At 40.0% G+C, this 20,357-nt stretch overlaps 1 protein-coding gene across 1 annotated transcript; it reads right to left on the minus strand.

The window, feature by feature from the left end:
- Nucleotides 1-1,960: 1,960 nt before the first annotated feature.
- On the minus strand, nt 1,961-18,629 carry rspo3 (R-spondin 3). The gene is made up of 6 exons (XM_066683516.1): nt 17,877-18,629; nt 10,931-11,113; nt 10,256-10,399; nt 9,976-10,122; nt 9,129-9,299; nt 1,961-2,983 (listed from the first exon to the last, which is right to left on the minus strand). Exons 1-6 carry the CDS (start codon nt 17,971-17,973, stop codon nt 2,766-2,768), a joined length of 960 nt encoding a protein of 319 aa, XP_066539613.1. The 5' UTR covers nt 17,974-18,629; the 3' UTR covers nt 1,961-2,765.
- Nucleotides 18,630-20,357: the final 1,728 nt, after the last annotated feature.

Here is a 20,357-nt window from a genome sequence, read left to right on the forward strand (position 1 = left end):
GAAGTAGGCTTTTATCTTAAATTCAGTCAGTCAACCAAGACATGTTTTCTTCTTTATCTTTGCATAGGAACTACGCAGAAATTCATGATTGTAATCAAAAAATACTTTTTATAAAATTCTGAATGTTTCCTCCCCGTTTGCGTGCTCAAAACCGGTCTAATGTGTCTATGAAGCCCCAGTGCCTGTAAATGAGTAAAAATAACTGTCTCAGTCCAATATCTTTCTCTTTACTCATGGCAGATGTATCTGGAAATGTTTAGAAAACAAAGAAAACTCTAAATGTTGAAAAGCACAAATCAAAAGTGAGGATTGCACTATTCCTGTTCCATAGGTGGGTAATATTGAGTTATTTTTGCTGATTCGGATCACTTAAGTTGGAAATGTCTCCAGATTTGGAAGACGGCAAACTGCATTACTGAAAGTGCTACTAAACTAAACTCAAGTTACAAATTAGTTTCTGTGGTAATACAAACAGTGTATAAAAACGTACAGACGTTAAACTTCACCCACAAGAATCGTTATTTCCTTCAAACATACCATTACACCTTAAAAGCTTAAGAGTTTAGGACTGCGTTTCCCCACAATTGGAGATGTTCCTTTTAATGTCTTTTTAGATGACGCCTGGTGCACCCAGTGAATCCTGGTAGGCTTCATACTCACAGCATCCCAGAACAGGATAAAGAAGTGACAGAATTCTTCATGTGATGAGGAGCAATTCCCATTCCCAAATAACTAGTTTAGTATCTTGATATCTTTTGATGCTAATGGCTCTCTACTCCCTCTTTGTATAAATAATCAATGGTAAATAATAAATACTGTAATTTATACTCACAATTAAACTTCTTGTCTAACATTTAATTCACTATTAACCTTAGTTTTACAACCTATAGGAGTGCCACTAGGCACAGAGGATGGAGACATTTGAAATTCATGTGTGCTTTGCTACTTCACTGAAAGTCAAAACATTCATTCATTGTCTGCAACTGCTTATCCAAAATCACTGGGTGCAAGGCAGGAACACACCCTGGAGAGGGCGCCAGTCCTTCACAGGGCAACACACTCACATATACCGATGGACACTTTGGAGTCGCCAATCCACCTACCAGTGTGTGAATTTGGACCATGGAAGGAAACCCACGCAGACACAGGTGTGGCACACCAAACTCCTCACGGTCACCCAGAGCAGGACTCGAACTCACAACCTCAAGGACCTTGGAGCTGTTTCACTGTGACACAACCTGCTGCGCCACCATGTCACCCAACTAGGGTACAACAAAAACATTTAAATATTTCTCTTTGTTTATTTGTTTTTGACCAAAGACTTATCTTTTGCTAACTTATATTACAAGATTTGTAAAATGTTTTGACATTACGAAATTGTTAGGATTTTGTGACTGCTTTATGTCAACTGTATATGATGTAATAGGGATATAAATGGTATATAGTGTAATCTATCACTAAACAATTGTAATTTCTATTGCTTTTATGATAAAATGCATTAAAGAGTGAAAAACAAACTGTAATCCTACATAGTGAGGAATCCAGAAGACGTACCTAGAATTCAGTTGGGCTTAAAAGGTTAATAAAACCTTTTAGCTTTTAAGCTTTTAAAGAATAACAGTGGAAACGTGTAGACAATCAATTATTTAGGGCCACTGTACTACACCTGTATTCCTATGTAACCTTTACTTGTTTAAAGTGTCTTCCCTTTGTTTACAATGTCTCTCTCTCTCTCTATCCTTATGATATATATATATATATATATATATATATATATATATATATATATATCATACATATATATATATATATATATATATATATATATATATATATATATATATATATATATATATATATATATATATATATATATATATATATCATACATACATACAGAGAGAGAGAGAGAGAGCATACCCTGGTAATACATAAAAATATGTGTCTAAAAGCATGGTTCTCCTCACAATAGACCTAGTGGCCCAGAATGTGATGTACAAATGCTTGGTTTTCTGCAGTAGCGTGAGGGGGGGGAAAAACTGCAGCAACATACAAACATCATTATTTATTGGACATACAGGTACTTTTGATTTCTGGTCAGATGGCTTAATTGAAAGCTCAGATTCTATTATTATAAACAGGCAAAACTTACCCTTTGTTCCAAAGACTCTGAACAAAGAAGAATTAAACATTGCAGGGAGAACCATTACCTCTTCATACAATATAATGAGCAGTATAATAACCTGCCCAGTCTGGTCCAATTTCACCAGTCCATCATGCAGTCATAGCCTTATTGGCAGGCAATGTCCATGACACCAGCAAGCATGCTCATTTTTTTTAATTTACTCAGCAAGAAAAAAATTATAGACGTTTATACAACAGCAACTCTACATAATATCACACAAACCTACATTCAAACCATGAAGCGATGCTGTACCAGGACAGCATAAATTCTGACCTAACAGGTCCTCTGACTGCTGTCAGCTTGGGGTGTCTCTCTAGTCTGCAGAGTTCATTATTGTTCCAAGGCTGTGCCAGGGCTCCATGTGACTATAGGAAGAGCTATAGGTGCCCTTTGAGGGCAATGGGGGAGCAGGGGTTAATTTTTAGCCACGCTGTCCATGGTCACTCGACTGAGCAGTGCCTCCTGTCTCTTGTGCATATACAGTATACATTTAAATTACACAGGTAGCAGCAGCAACCCCGAAAGCCAGGGGTTAAGGGGCTGAGGGATGAGAGGAATAAGGGCGTGTTATTGGAGTGGATCAGTGTGCAGCTCCTCTCTGTACTGCTCCAGGGTCTCTGCTCTGGGCCCGTCTACGGCGCTGTTCTGTTTTGTTCCTGTTTTCAGACTCTTCTCTGTCTCCAGTCTCCCTCTCCTTTTCTCTCTCCCTCTTCCGCTCTCGGCGGCCTTCGCCATTTGCTTTCTCTTTACGATTCTTCCTCACGCCTTTGTCTTCTTTATGCAAGCTTTTCTCTTTTCCTGGCAAAAGATGAAAACTTAAGGTTAGCTGCAGTATAAAAATATAAAAGCTATAACAGTCTTAAGCTGATTCTACATTAAGTGCAGTCCAGATATGAGGAAGTAAAACAAGCAGAATCAGTTTGCTTTAAGCATCAAACATTAGCTTTAATCTATACTGAAAATGTGCTGTGGTTGTAAACAAGTAACATCACCATTAGCTGAAGTCTATATATTACACTACGTTCAGTCACTAACATCAAAAATCACCTGTTTTAAATCGCCTAAACCAAAACTCACAGATATTTTTTGGATATAATATTATCCCACAAACAGAAAATTTCAATGCAAATTATTTTGCTGTGCTTATTCCTTATTAAATTCATTTATTATCTGTAACCGCTTATCCAGTTCAGGATCACGGTGGGTCCAGAGCCTACCTGGAATCATTGGGCGCAAGGCAAGAACACACCCTGGAGGGGGTGCCAGTCCTTCACAAGGCAACACACACACTCACACACATGGACACTTTTGAGTCGCCAATCCACCTACCAACGTGTGTTTTTGGACTGTGGGAGGAAACCAGAGCACCTGGAGGAAACCCACGCGGACACAGGGAGAACACACCAACTCCTCATCGACAGTAACCCGGAGCAGGATTCGAACCCACAACCTCCAGGTCCCTGGAGCTGTGTGACTGGGACACCTACCTGCTGCGCTACCGTGCCGCCCAAAATTCATTTATTCCCTAAATTAATTTAATAAATTAAGTTATTATTTATGTAATAACTTATGTAATATTCATGTAATAGAGGTGCCACAAGCACAGTAAATATTAACATTACTCTGTATAGAACATCGAATTTAAGATAAACTAATTTGGAAATGTTTTTTGAATGTCTTATTGTCTCATGCAGAAAATTACATTGACATATAGGTGCCTCTTAAGCAAAAATATTAATGAAGCACAGTGCAGGTCAGCCAGTCAGAACAGAGGTGTTTTACACATTTCCCAGTAACAGAAACATCCTGGTTAAACAGGTTGAGAATTATAAATTATGATTATTTTAGTTAATAAAATCATTACATATTTATCATTACCATTCAAAATGAACATATTCAACATCAGCTCTTTTTAGGGACAACCTTAGATAATCATCTAGGTCATTACTGTTACTTGTGATCAACATAAAATTAACTGCTCACACTTGGGGTTGGCAGCAACCGAGTTTTCCCTACAGCCAGCTTTTACCACAAATGGGCTTTCTGAAATGCAACTCCATGTCAGTCGTTTCAGATATTCAGGTAGAATGTGAAGAGTTTCATTCCAAAATGATACCTAGCATAACAAGTACACAAGCCATACGCCCTGATCAGACAGGAATAATATTATTAATTAAAATAATTTGATTAATTCATAAAGCGCCTTTCTCAAACTCAAATACACTTTTCGTAATTTTTCTTAATGAATGTGTGTATATAACAATATTTATTGAGAAGAAAAATGAAAACTATCTACACATAATTGGAATGGATCCCTCCGTTGCTGTTCTTATACCAGCCACAAGATGTCAATGCTGTTCAACAACCTCTTTCCAGATTTTTTGACTTTTCTAAACACTTGGCAAATAATGCTTCTCATTTCTGACTCTATTTTTCAAAAATAGAGAACTTTAAAATAAAACTGTTGATGTTACATTATCTGTTGCTCAACACTCACAGCAAGCCAAATTTAATTCTTGTCTGAGGCTTATCAGTGGGTGAGTGGAGCAAGGCTGAGCTCTGTTGTGTGGAGGATTGGAAAAGTGCTGAGGTGGACACACAGCCCCCCTCACCTCCCCTCTGGACTCTATTAATCAGCAGTGTTCTCTCTGCTGGTGGTTGGGGGTCAGGGCAGGCTGCCCGCTGCAGCCTACACTGACCCACACATTCCTGGGGTTCAGCCAGAGTGATACGGGGCCCTACCAGCCACGGCTGTTTAGAGTAGACGCAGAAATAATGAAGGGTGCAAGTGTCTGCACTGAGGAGTCACAACTGCTCATCTCTCTCTCTCTCCCCCTCTCTCTCACTCACTATAGGCCAGTTTAGGACAACCATGCAAACTCAACAACACCTCTCACGCACAAGAGTCAGTTGTGATTGTTAGGAAAGTGATGTCCAATTTCAGTCATGCAAGAGATTAACCCTTCAATGAACATACACACACACACACTCACTCACTCCCTCCCTTTCTCCATCCAGGCTCTTTATACACAGGAAGTCCCCTCTGCACACATTGTTTTCTTTGTCATAACGATTTAGAGATCAGTGGATTAGTCATAATCTCTGCGTTTCCTACAAACCAAGCCATAACACCATCAGGGTGCTGTTCAGATCATTATGGATATGTTTACTGGGGCCCTTTCAAAGCTGGAAGGCTGTCTACTATTTCTATAAACTGTCAAGCGATGCATTGGTTCCAAATGGGACATCATTATGCAGGCACTTTCTTCAGAGATGTAACACATTCTTCAGCATCTGGTCACCACTGCTGGAGCAGATGGAAGGCCTCGTTAGATGATTTGTATGAAGGATCAGGGTGGCGTCAGTTTAAAGTTGGATCGGTAACACAACTGTTTCACAGGTGCTCTATCTAGCATTTAAAAAATTCAGCCTTATGAAAATGGATCTATTCATCACGTGCATATCATTGACAAACAAGCTACAGAGTACTTAAAAACATGTTGCAACCCCAAAAGGTAGTTCGCTGCCAGAGCTTGGCTGGGATTCCCGTCTGTTTCACAGCTCAGTGTCACTATTTCACCATAGGAGAAGCAGGCGTCATCTGGCATTTATTATTCATAATTTTTAAAAAGGGGTGATTGAGGGGAGGAGAAGTGAGTGAGAGAGAGAGAGAGGCATGCTAAACCAGACATAATTATCAGAGAAAAGACAAAACAAAGTCATTTAAAATCACCTCCAGGTCCTTATAAATGCTGTAGCTTGAGCAGCTGTTTATACTAGAGTAGAGTAGTGAACATCAGCACTGTGTTCCTGGAGATGGCTCAAACTAGATACGATGTGGGGTGCAGAACATTGCAATTATATTAATGAGTGTGTGTGTGTGTGTGTGTGTGTGTGTGTGTGTGTGTGTGTGTGTGTGTGTGTGTGTGTGTGGGTGGGTGGGTGGGGTGGGGTGGGGGGTGCTGTCGTCCGGGGGCTTTTGGCAGGAGCCAGGCCGGGATTAAAGGCTCTGGTGTGTCCCACAGGAGGAATGCCCCAGGCTTTGAAGCCTGGCAGAGACTGTCCTAGCAGGCACAAATAAAGGGGCAGAGGTCCCAAGGGCAAATTAACCCAGAAACTGAATTGAGTTGGTTTGGTCAGGTTATGGACTTACATATTGGGCAGACATAGTTTGGACACAGATCATGTAAATTGTACACTAGCAAAAAGAATTGCTCTGACACACATGCTGAGAAAATGTTTTGTAAACTGGAAAAAGGGATCTATATGATCCTTTGTGCTTAAAGAAGGAAAGCCACAATAGCCTGGATACTCCATGGAGACAATGCAAGATGCCACACAGATCAAGTTAGCAATTTGAGGAGAAACTCCAAGTGATGACAAGACCAGCACAATGACCAGATTTAAATCCTACCGAGAACTTTAGGGACCATGCTGGGAAAGGTTTCAAGAAGAAAAATCCAATAATCATAGACAGCCTGTGGACAGCAACAAAGCCTGGCAAGATGTTTTTAATTTAAAAATAAACTTATGAAGGCATAACAAAACGGTAAATTATCAAGTTATAAAAAGATAACGATAAACACTAGTGTAAAAAAAAGAGCAGTAATTATGACTCCCTGTGTCCATAAGTGCTTCTTTGATTAATTCAAATGGATGCTTTCATATTACAAAAATCTATAATTTTACATTGTAATATTAAATTGTTGTTGGCTAAGAACCCATCGTACGGCTCAAAACTGGATTTTGATTTTATGCTCCTTCAAAATCCTAGTCTATCAGAAAGGCCAGACCACCAAAACTCTCACAATCACATTGTAGAGGCCATTTTCAGAAGCCTCAATATTCTAGGCTTATATTTTATATTTATATTTATATTTTCAATGTGTAAAGTTATTTATGAATTTACTTTAAAGTTGGTGTCTAACACTGACATTATAGAGTAGATATAAAAAAAAATCTCTCATTTACAAAAACGCATGTTTATGGAACCAAAAATGGTTCTTCTACAGCATTACTCCAAAGAACAATTCTGAACTGTAGATAGAAGCCTGTACAAGCCTCGTGGTGAAAGAGGTGGTAAGAGGTGAAGTGAAGAGGCATGACTGGACCGCTAGATTTGAACAGGCTGCGAGGAAAAGGTCAGGCAGCACTGGAGGAAGAACAAATAGCAAAGTAGAGGAAAGAAGTGGAGAAAGACCTGGCAGGAGCAAAAACAAAGCCATGCTTGTGTGTATGAGTGTTTATGAGTGTGTTTGCGAGGGTGTGAGGGGGAGGATGTATCAGTGTCAGGGGGTTACTTGGGATTACTCAGAGCCGGCGGGGGGTCGGACCACTGACCCTGCTGGTGTACGCAGAACATAAACACGGATGGGACAGAGCCCTGGCAGATAATTAGTGCTCAGTTGATGTTCCGGCAGCGGGGGCAGCTGGGTAATCACAGACGGGGGGTGAGGTCAATAACCGCGTCTGCAGTGTGTAACACACTCCCTCAGAGGCGGCCCCTTGGGATCAACATCACACCGACTCCTTACTACGGACTAATCGCCACGGAAACCCCAGCAGGCAAAAGGCATGTGTGTAAGTGCTTCTGTGTTATTCTTAGGTGAATAAAACAAAAATATAAAAGCAACAGAAGTAGATGGTAGTAAAGAGAAGTTTTTGTAATTGCTCCATTCCCTCCATTCATGCTTTGGCCTCTGTGCACTTAGACCTAGTGACAACATATCCTGTAATGAATTACCCCATATAAGTATATTTATCTCCACATTAGTGGCAAAAAAACTGGACGGCTCTCAAGCTTTAAGAACTTTGATATGAGCTCGGAGGCACAGGGAATTAATAAGGGTTGTGGTCAGTGGGCTAGTCTGTTATCTATCACTATACACAATTACACGCCCTGCACACCACAGTCCAAACAAACTAATATTCAAAACACAACCATATACATATGCCTTAACAGCACAGTCAATCCCTGAAAGTGCTCCATGTTTTAGTTTTGTTTTGGTTAGAAACTATTTCTGCCTCTTAATATAATTAAAAAAGGAATCTTGTTTTATGAGGTATGAAACTGGTTGATCCCTTCAACTCTAAATGCTTCTGACATTTGGCACAGGCTCACAGGTCTTTCACCACTCACCACTGAGCACAATGACTGTTCTTTTCAAAAAACACATTACATTAAAAAGAGTATGATAACTGCCCACTAACTCCAGATTATACATGCTGCCTAAAAAACAGACTCCCCATTTGATTAGAGGCGATGAGAGGGAGGAAAAACTTCCATGGGTTAGGAAGCAATCACGCAAGGCTTTTTATTAGGCCTCCTTGAGCTGCTTGATTTACACACTTTACTACTCATTTTCTTTTTTGGACATGAAAATAACTAGATAATGCGAAACTTGTACATTGCTTCATTGGTGCTAGCCAACAAGAGTCTAATGGCATTAAAAGCTAGAGGGCCCCTGCAACAGATCAGTATCTCTGCTGCCCACCAAAAAAAAAAAAAACTACAAATACTATACTCCAGTTGCTGGTGTTGAAGCACTCACCCCTTGTGAATCCACTTGGAACTGGCTTCCATCTCGTTCAGTCATTCATATTTAGCAAAATGCACTTATTACTCATATATTACACCAAGGTCACTATGAGATGGCTTCCCAGACAGGGATTAAGCCTAATCCAGGTCTATATCCTCCTTTCAGTGGAAGATGCTGTGTGGTAGTCCAGGACTATGCTAAATCCCTGTCTGGGAAACCATCCCAAAATGTTATTGTTTGTCAGTAATTTTGACATAAATTATTATAAAACAAATCTAACTGATTGAGTCTCCTTGAGCTATAGATGCAAAAAATAAAAGCCATAAAGGTTTTACCAACAAAGGCCCCGCTACCTATACCCTTAATGTCATATCCTAATATCAGCATTTACATAAGAAACTTACCACATTTCTTTCTTTTAAAGCAATCTCTCCTCTCTGATGTAGCTGGGCAGGGCTGGCCCTGAAGGCTTGGGTTCTGCAGAACTTTTCGAGTTCGGGTTTCTTCCCTGAAGCAGGTTTTCCCTATCCTCAAACACGGACTCCACTCGCTCCACTCTCCGACCTCACAGTGCACTGAGAAATAAGAGACAGGATAATCAGACAGTCAGGATCAGTCACTCAAGGTTTCATTCTCTCTGTCTATTCTCTCATACAAACACATACATAGACCCATGACATTGTGATTAGGAAACCAGCAGTGAAATATTTCCGAACCACAATCTTGGATCACTCCTTCCCCTGCACACTGTAGTGCTTTCCCTGTGGTAACTCACCCACCTCAACTCAGAAAGGGCCTACTGATGAGATTTTTAATTGAGTCAGGTGAACATGTAAAACACCACTGGTGTAAAAAGACACTGATCCATCACAATGATCTGAATGTGGTGAAGTTTTATGATATTTTAATGAAATAAGTAATAGCAGGCAGTATATCACCACATTTATTCCATGATACAAAGGAGAATTAATTAACTGTAAAAACAAAACCTTGAGTGTCTTACTGGTTCTATAAAACAGAGAAAACTTGACACATAAATGCATAATAAAAGTCGATCTGTATGTGGTGAAATGTGTACATACTGAGTCATGTGCAATTGCAAATGTGCCTCAGCCATGATTTAAAACCATTTAAAATCTTTTTTTTGCCCCCTTTTGCAACAAGAGCCAGGGTTGGAACGGAAGCATTAACAGAGCAAAAGCCTAGTAAGTATTTGCACCCCCTTAGACAACTTGGTTCTTTGGCACTGACCTGAAGGAACACACTCCATCAGCTGCTCACTGGGCTCAAAGTCCTCAGGACAGACATTGTGACACTGACCATGTAGCAGATAATGCCCTGCCATACATCTTGTGCAGGTGTCACTGTTTATACAGGAGTCACAGTCCAGCGGACATGCTGCAAGACCAACACACCAAAACAGACACCACAGCCATCACAGGACAGATATTTAGAAATAACAATACATACTTATTCCAGCGTGAAACTCTGAACTATTTGAACTATTCTGATAGCAGATGGCGATACTTACGAGGGACACACTCCCTTTTGGCATCGCTGGGTACTAGGTCATCAGGGCAGCTCTCTTGGCATTTCCCTTTGTGTAGGTATGATCCTGCTCTGCAACGGGTGCAGAAGTTCTTGTCGAAGCATGTGTCACACTCTGAGCCACACTCTGTAAGTTCAAAAAGTACTTTTAAGCTCTTGTACTCTTCTGCAGAGCAGCTTCATAACATTTAGCAAACAATTTAAATAACAATACATTTAAAGTTGAGTATTGGTGCACTTATGTTTGGTCATGAAGTGCTTAGACATCATGGATAAATATAATACATTTTTTAACATAATTATCATAATGCTTGAATTTTTATTATTTCCTAAATTAATTGAGCACTGATATAATACAATCGTATTATTTTTACTTAGTTAATAAAGCGTTAATTTAGTTATTTTTTGTAATTACATGAGTATATAGTAACATATTATATTTAAGACTGCTTTTGAAAAATTACTATAACCATATTGTTTAAGTATTTTTTAATAATGGTTAAACCAGATTAGGATTCAAGAGGTTAAATCCCTAAAGTCCATATATTTTAATTCCTCTCTCTTATAACTACCTGACTTAAACATAATAAATAAAAGATAAGCATAAAGTTCAAGGTTTTAACTAACAACTACATCAAAAAATTTGTGTGATTCTTACTTGAGCAGTCATTTTTTTCAGGAGAACGAGTGCCAAAGAACCCTTTGGGACAGGATGCCAGACACACGCCAATCTGCCGCATGCCATCCCTCTCCAGGTGCATAAAGAGCTTGGGCAGACATGTCAGACAGCCATTATAAACCGAGCAGGTCAGGCAGCCTCCTGGACAGACTGGACTCCCACCTACAACATTAAAAATAAAAACAGCAGAATATTAAAACAAAAAATGTAGCATTGAAAATGTTTGGCATTGTTCAGCAACTAACCCATTTCATTATGAAATGGAATAAAAATGTTAAGCCTATTTATTTACAAAGTACTGGCATAACATTGTGCTTGTTTCAAGAAAGCTTGAAGGAATATTATTGACCTCCCAGTGCAGTGAAAACATTTATGTAGGGACTTCAGAAGTATTCCTTACTCTTCTATATTTACCTCTGTATCATGGTAACACTGTGTGCATCATATTGCCTTGAGTTCTCTTGATGAGCTGACTAATGTATTCTTATGACAGTCTCTTAATGAGACATAGATGCATTATGTACATTTAAGATGTTTTGCTTGCCAGGGAATCACTTTCTGCAATGAGTGCATCACAGGCCAACTCTGTTTCATTTGTCTCATCCTTACATTTTACTTATCATGGTTAAAACCATAATGATAAATGACCTACGGTTAGAACCTCTTCACTTACTGAATACACTGCTCATATTCATTTCTCATATTGTGCAACTGGCCTATCAAAAGTTATCTAACCATATTTTGAGTTCTGGTTTGGATATAATTCTGACATAAATTAATATCTTTAGCTTCTGTTCATAGAACATTTGGAAAACATCAGCCCCCAGCATCCGAACAGCAAAGAAACTGTTTGTTCTGTCCAAACACCTCAATAATTTTCCTGAAAAATTCCAAACCATCCATGCAAAAGCTGGACTTTGGGTTCTGTCCACGTTTTGAAATGCAAGTAGGAACATTGGGAACAGTTAAACGGTTCCAGGTTTGGCTCAAGAAAGAGCAGAGCTATCAATTAAGGCTGCGACAATGACCATAATGTAGTGTAATAATAAACATGACAGGAAGCACCCTCGCCTGTGGACTGTCCTGCCAGAGAAACTAATCAGCAGAGACACGATGCATACCGGGGCTTGCACGCACACACCAGCACAGTAGCGGTTGTATCCATAAGCGCAATAACAGATCTGCCCTGCTGTGACAGAGATACCAGTGACAATCCAGCCGTGCCAGTGTGAGAGCATGGGATCTGCCACAAAAAAGAGTGAGTAAGAGCTTCCCCGTGGCCACATGACATATTTGAGAAAACACTCTCACTCCATCGGCTCCTGTGTCATCGCTGTCTGTGAGTCACTACATTCCCCCTTCACTGAGGGCCCACCAGGCATTTTTTTATTGTTTCTAGACAACACAGTTTAAGACACAATGGTCAGCCTCAGGACATGAGTAAAGAATATATTTCATATACTATTCATATACCTGAATGGTTTACGGAAACATTCCAAACCACCTCTGTGACCTACATTTGGGGTGTCATCTGTTTATTTTCAGAAAGTTTTGCACTGCTGCAGAAGGACAGCATAAACAAATATCTGGGAAACATGCAATTAATTTAATCGGCAATTGTCAAGCTTTTGAAAATGCATACACTGCTTGAATTCACATCTAATTTAATATCTTTAAATTCACCATAATTTTGCCTAAACATAAAAAGCGTCAGAATCCAAACTGTTGAGAGTTTCACTCATTAGTTTATTATATTGTAGACCATATGGCTAAAACATTGAGTTTGCTTATTTGTGCACTCTCCTACTTTAATCCCAGAAAGAGATAGATTGCTCAAATGTGGCTTTTTAAGGCTCTGGAGAATTTACAGTGAATATCCTATAGATCAGGGTGCACAACCAAATAGGAAACAAGACGTGTGTATGATTCTAACAATGTAATAAACACTGCTAGTTATTAATAAGACTCATTCTGTGTGAGAGAGGAGTAGATAAACATTATCTCTAGATATAGGAGCACAATGAATGCCTTTAAACTAATGTTGGATAATGTTGGGTTCTTTTGTTTGCAAAGGTAAGTGTCAGATGAAATACATTTTATATATTACTTATGGGAATGAAATCATAATTTAAGAAACAAATATTACTTGGCATTTTCAAATAAAAAGAGCCAGTTAAAACAATAAACATTGTTAGCTCATGGATATTTACATGCATGTGACAGTGTATGTATGGGATGTGTATGTGACTGCACAACTGAGAAACCTCTATTGTCAGCTTCAGTGTATTGTGAGCTACTGTGTAACCAAAGGCAAATTCCTTGAGTGTGAAAACATACTTGGCTAATAAAGCTTGATTTTGATCCTGATTCTGGATTAGGCCAGAGCATGATCAGTTTGTAAAGGAATTACCTAGTTAGGGGTGCAATGTCTTTTTCTTCTCCTGAGCTGTCCAGGACATGTGGCCTATGAAAGACCTTGTTTGAGTTGGAAGTCTAATGTCAAACAGTTAGTCAAGCATCCAGCACAGCAGTTGGATAAATAGAGCATATGCCCCTTGATTACATCAGCATAATAGTGCAGGCTTACAGTGGCGTGCCAAGGTGACTGATTTACATTAAATACCTCACTGAATTCCAAAGCCTAAAAATGGATGGCGCGCCTTGGCTGTGTAAGAGAGTACTCCTGATTGAAGTCAATTGGTTCCATGTGTTTCTCACAGGTCAGAGGCTCAGATGGTAGATGTCTCTGAATTTAGGAGAGGCCGACCTCAACACTTAGGCTTCATAATGCAGGAGAGACAGTGAGCATGGCAAATTCCCATAATCTAAAAAGAGTTTCATACATGTTTCTTTAATTTTGTTTCACGTCTCCTTTTTGCAGTGACGTTCCTCAGCAACTGTAGGAGGACTGGAATTTCTTCTCTTAAGCCATTAAAGAGCACAGTTTAAGCAATCTAATTTTCCTCTGGGTACACCTGTGTTCTGAGTCCATTATTAAGGGAAGCAAGCAACAATACAAGCTGTTACTAGTGTGAAAGTTATTTTTCTGACACTAAACAAAAGCGTAATTTCATAACGAACAATTTGGCTTTAAGCTTAGCTCCGTTTTTTTAGGACTTGAAATGGTTCAGTACCATAAACACAGTTATCAGACCTTTAAAGATAACTAATTAAAACCAGTATGATCTTAACCCAATCTTTATGTTCAGACCTCTGCGCTGGCATAAAAACACATTACAAGAAGGTTTATACCACGTGCAAGGAGATGTTTTCAACCTATTTCTTCTTTGAGCTTGCATTCCATGCCACTGAACTGCACTCGGGCATATTTTTTTTTCCATCTCTAATTCCCCCTGTTCGGTGTCGGCTGCCAGATTGCAATAGATCATGGATATTAAGTTTGACATATCTCTGCAATCTTTACAACTGCTGTCCATTTGCCCACATGCATTCCTGCCAAGGCCATCTAATTCACAGAACCCTTAACACAGAGGAATTCTGCCTGCCCTCGTGCCGCCACAGGCTCTGGGCCTAACTTGTATAACCCCAGCACGAGCACTCCTGAGATCTGAACTCTCCCAAATGTTTCACCATGGTTCAACCCCAGCGACCGCAAGAAAATGAGCATTCCCTGAATCAAACTGATTAGTGGCACAGTTAAAACTTAATTAAATAACAGTGTTTCAGACTCGAGAATTAAGGCCCAACACTGAGCCATGCCCAGAGACTTGTGGTCTGAGTCATTGTAGAACACAGTTTATTTCCTGAGACATTAATGATATGAGGCGGCCACACACAGACAACTATGATTAGTTAAAATGAAGCAAACAAAATAAATGAGAATTACTGATCAGTATAGCATGTATGCGTATTGCAGAAATGGCATTTGGCATATTTAACAAACATAAGGTGTTTAATTTGCAGGCGATCTGGATTGAATTCTGGAGCCAGTTGTTAAAATGGAGCGGCACTCTGCTACAGATTGGGGGTTTATCTGAAATCTCAGTCAAGTGTTTTGTCCATGCGACTCAACGACAAACATAGACAATATACACAAACAGCCCTCTTAGTAATGAAGGTTCTTCAGTGGTTCTTAGATGGGACATCCTTTGGTTGAGAACCTTTACCTTATATGGAAGAACTCAATATTGTTGCTGTTTAAACAAAGTTTAAAATAAATGTGATAATGTGATTTATAAATACCAGCGCGATTTACATCAAACATTTCCTGTTAAATGAACACATTTATAAAATAAACCATTTTTATAAACTTATTTTCCTTTTGCTTTTCTGTAAATATACCATTTTCTTGAGATACAATATTTTCCAATATCTAAACAAAAAGTAATCTGAAAGGTTCAGTGATTAAACCGTTAAATTGTTCTTCCAAAGCACAACAAAACAGCACCATCTCTAGCATCTGTATATTTACATGAGTTCTCTGACCGACTCATAGTGAAGACCGCTGAAATTTTGTTTGAATGCTGTGACCAAAGGGGACTACAGTAAACTGTAATGCTGTTTCCACCCATTTGAAAACGTCCTCCACTGGCTAAAACATGCCTTCTTTCAAAAGTCACAGTCATGGTTGCACATAGACACATGACTTCTGTAAAGGAAGCAGGATGCGATGAAGGGCGTTCGACCGCTGGATCAATCACCGCAAACTTTTATTGTGGCTGTGGTCGTTCACCCATCTGTCCGTCTGTCACAGATGATCACATCTCCCTCAATTAGCCTCAGATCATGTATATCACAGCACTGACAGTTTGTTTCATAAGTAAACCATCCATTAAACATGCTACCAATATCATTTCATCTGCATTACACATAAAACTTGCAGCTGTATGGCAAAACTGACATCATTAGCAGGAAACAAAAAATAAGGAAAACCAAAGAAATGTGAAATGTGCAGTTAATTGAACTAACAAGCTTCCTGAGGGAGGATTATATCTCCATCCTGAGCATAAAACCACAAACCACATACATAGAATACAATGGCCTGAGCACAGTTCTCACTGCTGGCTCAGTATCATAAATAAGCCCAGGTCATGATACTACATTAACCAGGTTTACACGTTCATATGTTTCCTATAGACTACTTCAGCCCATTACTGCAAGGAAAAGAAACTAGAAAACAGACTTGAACCTGAAGAAAAAGCAAAGGCTCCTTGTGAGGCTTTGCTGTGGGCCTAATCCAAAACAAAGTGCTTTCTTGGTTTGTGTCAGTTACACATTTAAAAAACAAACATTACATTTCTGTTTACTGGCTGTGTCCAATCTTACTACGGTTTAACTGCAAAATAAGTTTGGTTTCTGGAGAAAAGTTTATGGGTTCACTCCATTTTACAAACCATTCTGGAACTTTTTCGAGTAAACCCGTGATATCATTTACACATAGAAACTTAACTAACGTTTCTGTTGAGTCACGGCTGTTCTTGCCCCATTTTCAGTAGAGGCCTGACATGATATTTAAAACAAAACGCGTTGGAATAATGAGGACGACGATGGCCCCAGCTATAGATGACTGGTTACCTGTAGAACACCTTTAGTCGAGAACCGTTGAATAATTTAGAATCAGTCATAAGCCTCTTGTTCAAACCGTCAGGAAAACAAATAACTGATACCGCCTATTGGACACCATCAGCAACCAACATACACCTTTAATGTTTTAATGACAGCGGCGTGTTTGGGAAGACGCTACACCACTGTTGCCCCAAATCAGTCAGTCACTCAGGCGCAGAGACTGGTCCACTCCACATACCGCGCTGACCACTAGAGAGCGACCCAAACAAGCGATTGGAGCGCAGCCCCGGGGTGGGGGGTGACCAGAGGAGATTGGGGGAGACACTGAAGCGCATAGCTAGACTATGAGCGAGTACGCAGGCGCATATGTTTAACACGGAGTCTGTGTAAAATCCTCGTTTCTCCTCCTTCCGTGAAATATCTTGACAGTGAACTCTTAATGCCCTTAATATTTTCGAGGACAATTTTAAACAAGAAAATAACTTATCAAAACCTAATAACTCAGGTTCATGTCCAATAAAAGCAAATGTTATGTTCTCAAGAAGAAAATATTCAGAGCCCAATTTACAAGTGGAAAGTCTTGCTTGAGCTCGAGCAATGTGGCCTCTGTCTTAAAAATATGGGCAAGAGTGCACACACTTTAAAAAGCGTTTAAGCCTAATTTAACCTCAAATTAATGCCTCGGTTTTATTGTGGTTTGTAATGTATTAACTCTTTAATATACTTTTTTTGCAGAATTTCCATTACGTTATTTTTACATTATTATTATTATTATTATTATTTACACTGCCGTACTCTGCTGCACTGTGTTTTACAGTGAAACAGGGATAAACCCTGATGCCTATTTAAAATATGTCAATGGCACATTTTGTGAGAAGTTATCTTCTACAGAGAATAACATTTTTGCAACTTCTGATTTAGAGTTTCTGATCTTTTTAAAATTATTTTTATATTTTTGGTGTAATACGCAGGAAATTATTATTATTTAAGAAGGTGTCTTTTATAGGTATTAAATTAAGCAAAGGTTTGCACACAACCACACTCAACGCAGTGTATATTTGTAATGTTCGGAGCGTGCTGCTGTTCCACTGATATTACTGAACGCCCAGTTTTCTGAAAACGCAAAATCTCATGCAAATATTTGGATACACCTGATCAAGTGACATTTTCTGAGTGAACACAAACATATCAAGGTTTTTTTTCTTTTGTGCATGTAAAGAGTATTTGTATGCCCCATTAAAATGTCAGAAAGTTTATACTTTTCGGGATATATTCAGTCCGAAATTCAACAGAGCATGTCACTCCCACAGGAGCAGAAACAGTGGTTTCGTACGCGGCGCTCCGGACGCGCGCATGCAGGTGCGCGTGAAGCATCCGTGCCGCGCGCGTGCTTACTTACGCTTGTGCTGCCGGTGTTTGGAGGCGTGATGCTGACAGTCCGCGTCCTCCATCCAGTGCAAGATCAGAACCAGGGAGAGCAGCTGTTGTAATCGCATAGTAACCAGGCGTTAGTGTGGGTGGGTGGGTTTGTGTTGGTTATGGAGAGCCGGGGATGGATGGATGGATGGATGGATGGCTAAATGGATGGATGAATGGATGGTGGACGATGCTCACGCGCTCCTGCCCCGGCTGGGCTCGGGACAAACTCTGCTGGCCCGAAAAGCCCCGGGCCGCGCGGGCAGTAACATCCTGATCGCAGTCCACATGCGGCCGCGGAACCGTGGATCAAAGAACTTCAGAAGTGCACGCGCGTCACGGAGGTGTCCCGGGACTGTCGCTCATATCACGGGCACGAGGAGAGTTCTTCAGGTCCTTCGGTCATAGCACAAAAAAGAAGCCGTAGAATGCCAAGGTTAGAGGCGTGTGGAAGCGCGAGAGGTATCCTGAGCGCAGTAAATCCAGGTGTGAAAAAGGCCGCTGTATCGCGCGCGCGCGCGGCGTGGAACAACAGCAGGAGGAGGTCCTCACGCAGTCAGAGCTCCAACTTTAACACAAACTCCCAAGTATCTATGAAACAGCAATATAAGCTTTCTTTTTATATTACTGACGCAATCTCCATAGCTCAGAACCTCACGGTTGAGCAACTTTCTCTCTCTCTCTCTCTCTCTCTCTCTCTCTCTCTCTCTCTCTCTCTCTCTCTCTCTCTCTGTACGCGAGCCCAACACGCTCCCGTTCGATAACTGATGACTTCAGCTCTCTGCCGTCCCTTTCCCCCCTTTCTGAACTCCAAAGTTTATTTAGAGGGCGAGCCCCCCACGTCACACCCTATCCAAACCTCCACCCTCCACGCCCCCACCCCCCCCAAACCGGCACTGACAGTGAAAAAACAAAACAAAACACATGGTCATATGCTCCTGTCTGTTCATCATGACAAGCATTACCAGTGTAGTCTAGCCTCTGCTTTTTAGCTCTCATAGGAGTCATCAGGCCTCTTCACACAGCAGGAGGATCAACTTAAACGAGCCAATAAATGAATACAAAAGTTAATTATTAATAATAAAGCCAAACTTTTGCAAACACACCCTGACCATCAATTAACTTCAAACCTCTGTGTTCCTACAGTTTCTACATTTACAGTTTGGCATATTTTGTTAGCCCCTTTTCCCTGTGTTTTAATGATCAGGACCCCATAAAGGAGCAGGTATAATCTGAGTGGTGTAATTCTCAGCGCTGCAGTGACACAGATGTGGTGATGTGTTAGTGGGTGTTTTGCTGGTACACGTGGTTCAGACACAGCAGTGCTGCATTGTGTCCATTTACTGTGCCCTCTATTTGCCATATTTCCCTTCTTGGTTCACTTTGTACAGTGGCTCGTGTTGCTACATAGTTTCTGTTGGTCATCCTCTAGTCATTTTAATGGTTTAGTGATCACTGGACCATGCTCACAGGACACTGAGGTTTAAAAACTCCAGTAGCACTGCTGAGTCTGATACTCTGGTACCAGCACCACCACTTCATTGCAGCACTGATGGTGGGATTCTTGGAGTCCTAATCATTAAAGAACGGCATGAATGGGGGCTAATAAAGTATGCAGAGCTAAATGTTCCTGTATGGTAAGTGGATAATTGTAACATAATATAATACAATATGCTATATATTTAAAAGTCATATAGAGGTGATATTCAGGACAGCAGGAATACTAGAATTAAAATGTAAAAGTTCCCATATCCCACATTTTTCTTGTATTTCACTTTTTCTATTCACTTAAGACCACTTATAACAGTGGTGTGGTTTTCTCTCCACAAACCAGTTTCAAATGTTAAATCATTTCAACATGACCAAATTCCAACTTCCTTTAATGCTCAGAACTAAACAAGCTCAAGTTCTTTCTTTTTAAGACTGACATATGTAAAGGAGTCCTTTTATGATTGGCTGCTCTCATTCAAGCAGTCCAGGTGTAAATGCTCCTTTTAATGTGACTGTGAATGGCCAAGGCTAAGCAGTTGTGGACTTATTAGGTAGATATATGGAAATGCAATGATATAGTGACATCACAAAAACAGTGAACTGGAAACAGCGTTGGCCAATTCACATGTATGAACTGAAGAGTGAATGGTACTTCATGGCATTTAAAGACAATATTTATGATTGTGGGGGACTGTTACTCTCTCTGGTTTGTTTACATTCAGAAGCTCTGCATCTTTTAAGGTGGAAACTTAGGCTTGAAGGAAAAAATGACCTGCTTGTACACGGCTGAAATTTAAGTTGTCTGTAAGTTCTTATTCAGTGTTTAAATTACCACAGAAACCTGTTTATAACCTGAGCAGTTTAGTTTTATATCAATTTCAGTCTGTGTTCTCCTGAAGAAAACTCATGCAGTTTGTTTTCTCCTGAAGTTAGAGCCAGGTACACCTTAAGTATTCAGAAACAGCAAAAATAA

Source organism: Hoplias malabaricus, chromosome 10 (genome assembly GCF_029633855.1).
Source record: "Hoplias malabaricus isolate fHopMal1 chromosome 10, fHopMal1.hap1, whole genome shotgun sequence".
NCBI lineage: Eukaryota > Metazoa > Chordata > Actinopteri > Characiformes > Erythrinidae > Hoplias > Hoplias malabaricus.

Coding starts and splice junctions, on each gene's coding strand:
- rspo3 (XM_066683516.1), bottom strand. CDS start 17,973: ATGCGATTACAACAGCTGCTCTCCCTGGTTCTGATCTTGCACTGGATG. Junction 10,400..10,930: donor TGAAAAAAATGACTGCTCAA/GTAAGAATCACA, acceptor TTGAACTTACAG/AGTGTGGCTCAGAGTGTGAC. Junction 10,123..10,255: donor CAAAAGGGAGTGTGTCCCTC/GTAAGTATCGCC, acceptor TTGGTCTTGCAG/CATGTCCGCTGGACTGTGAC.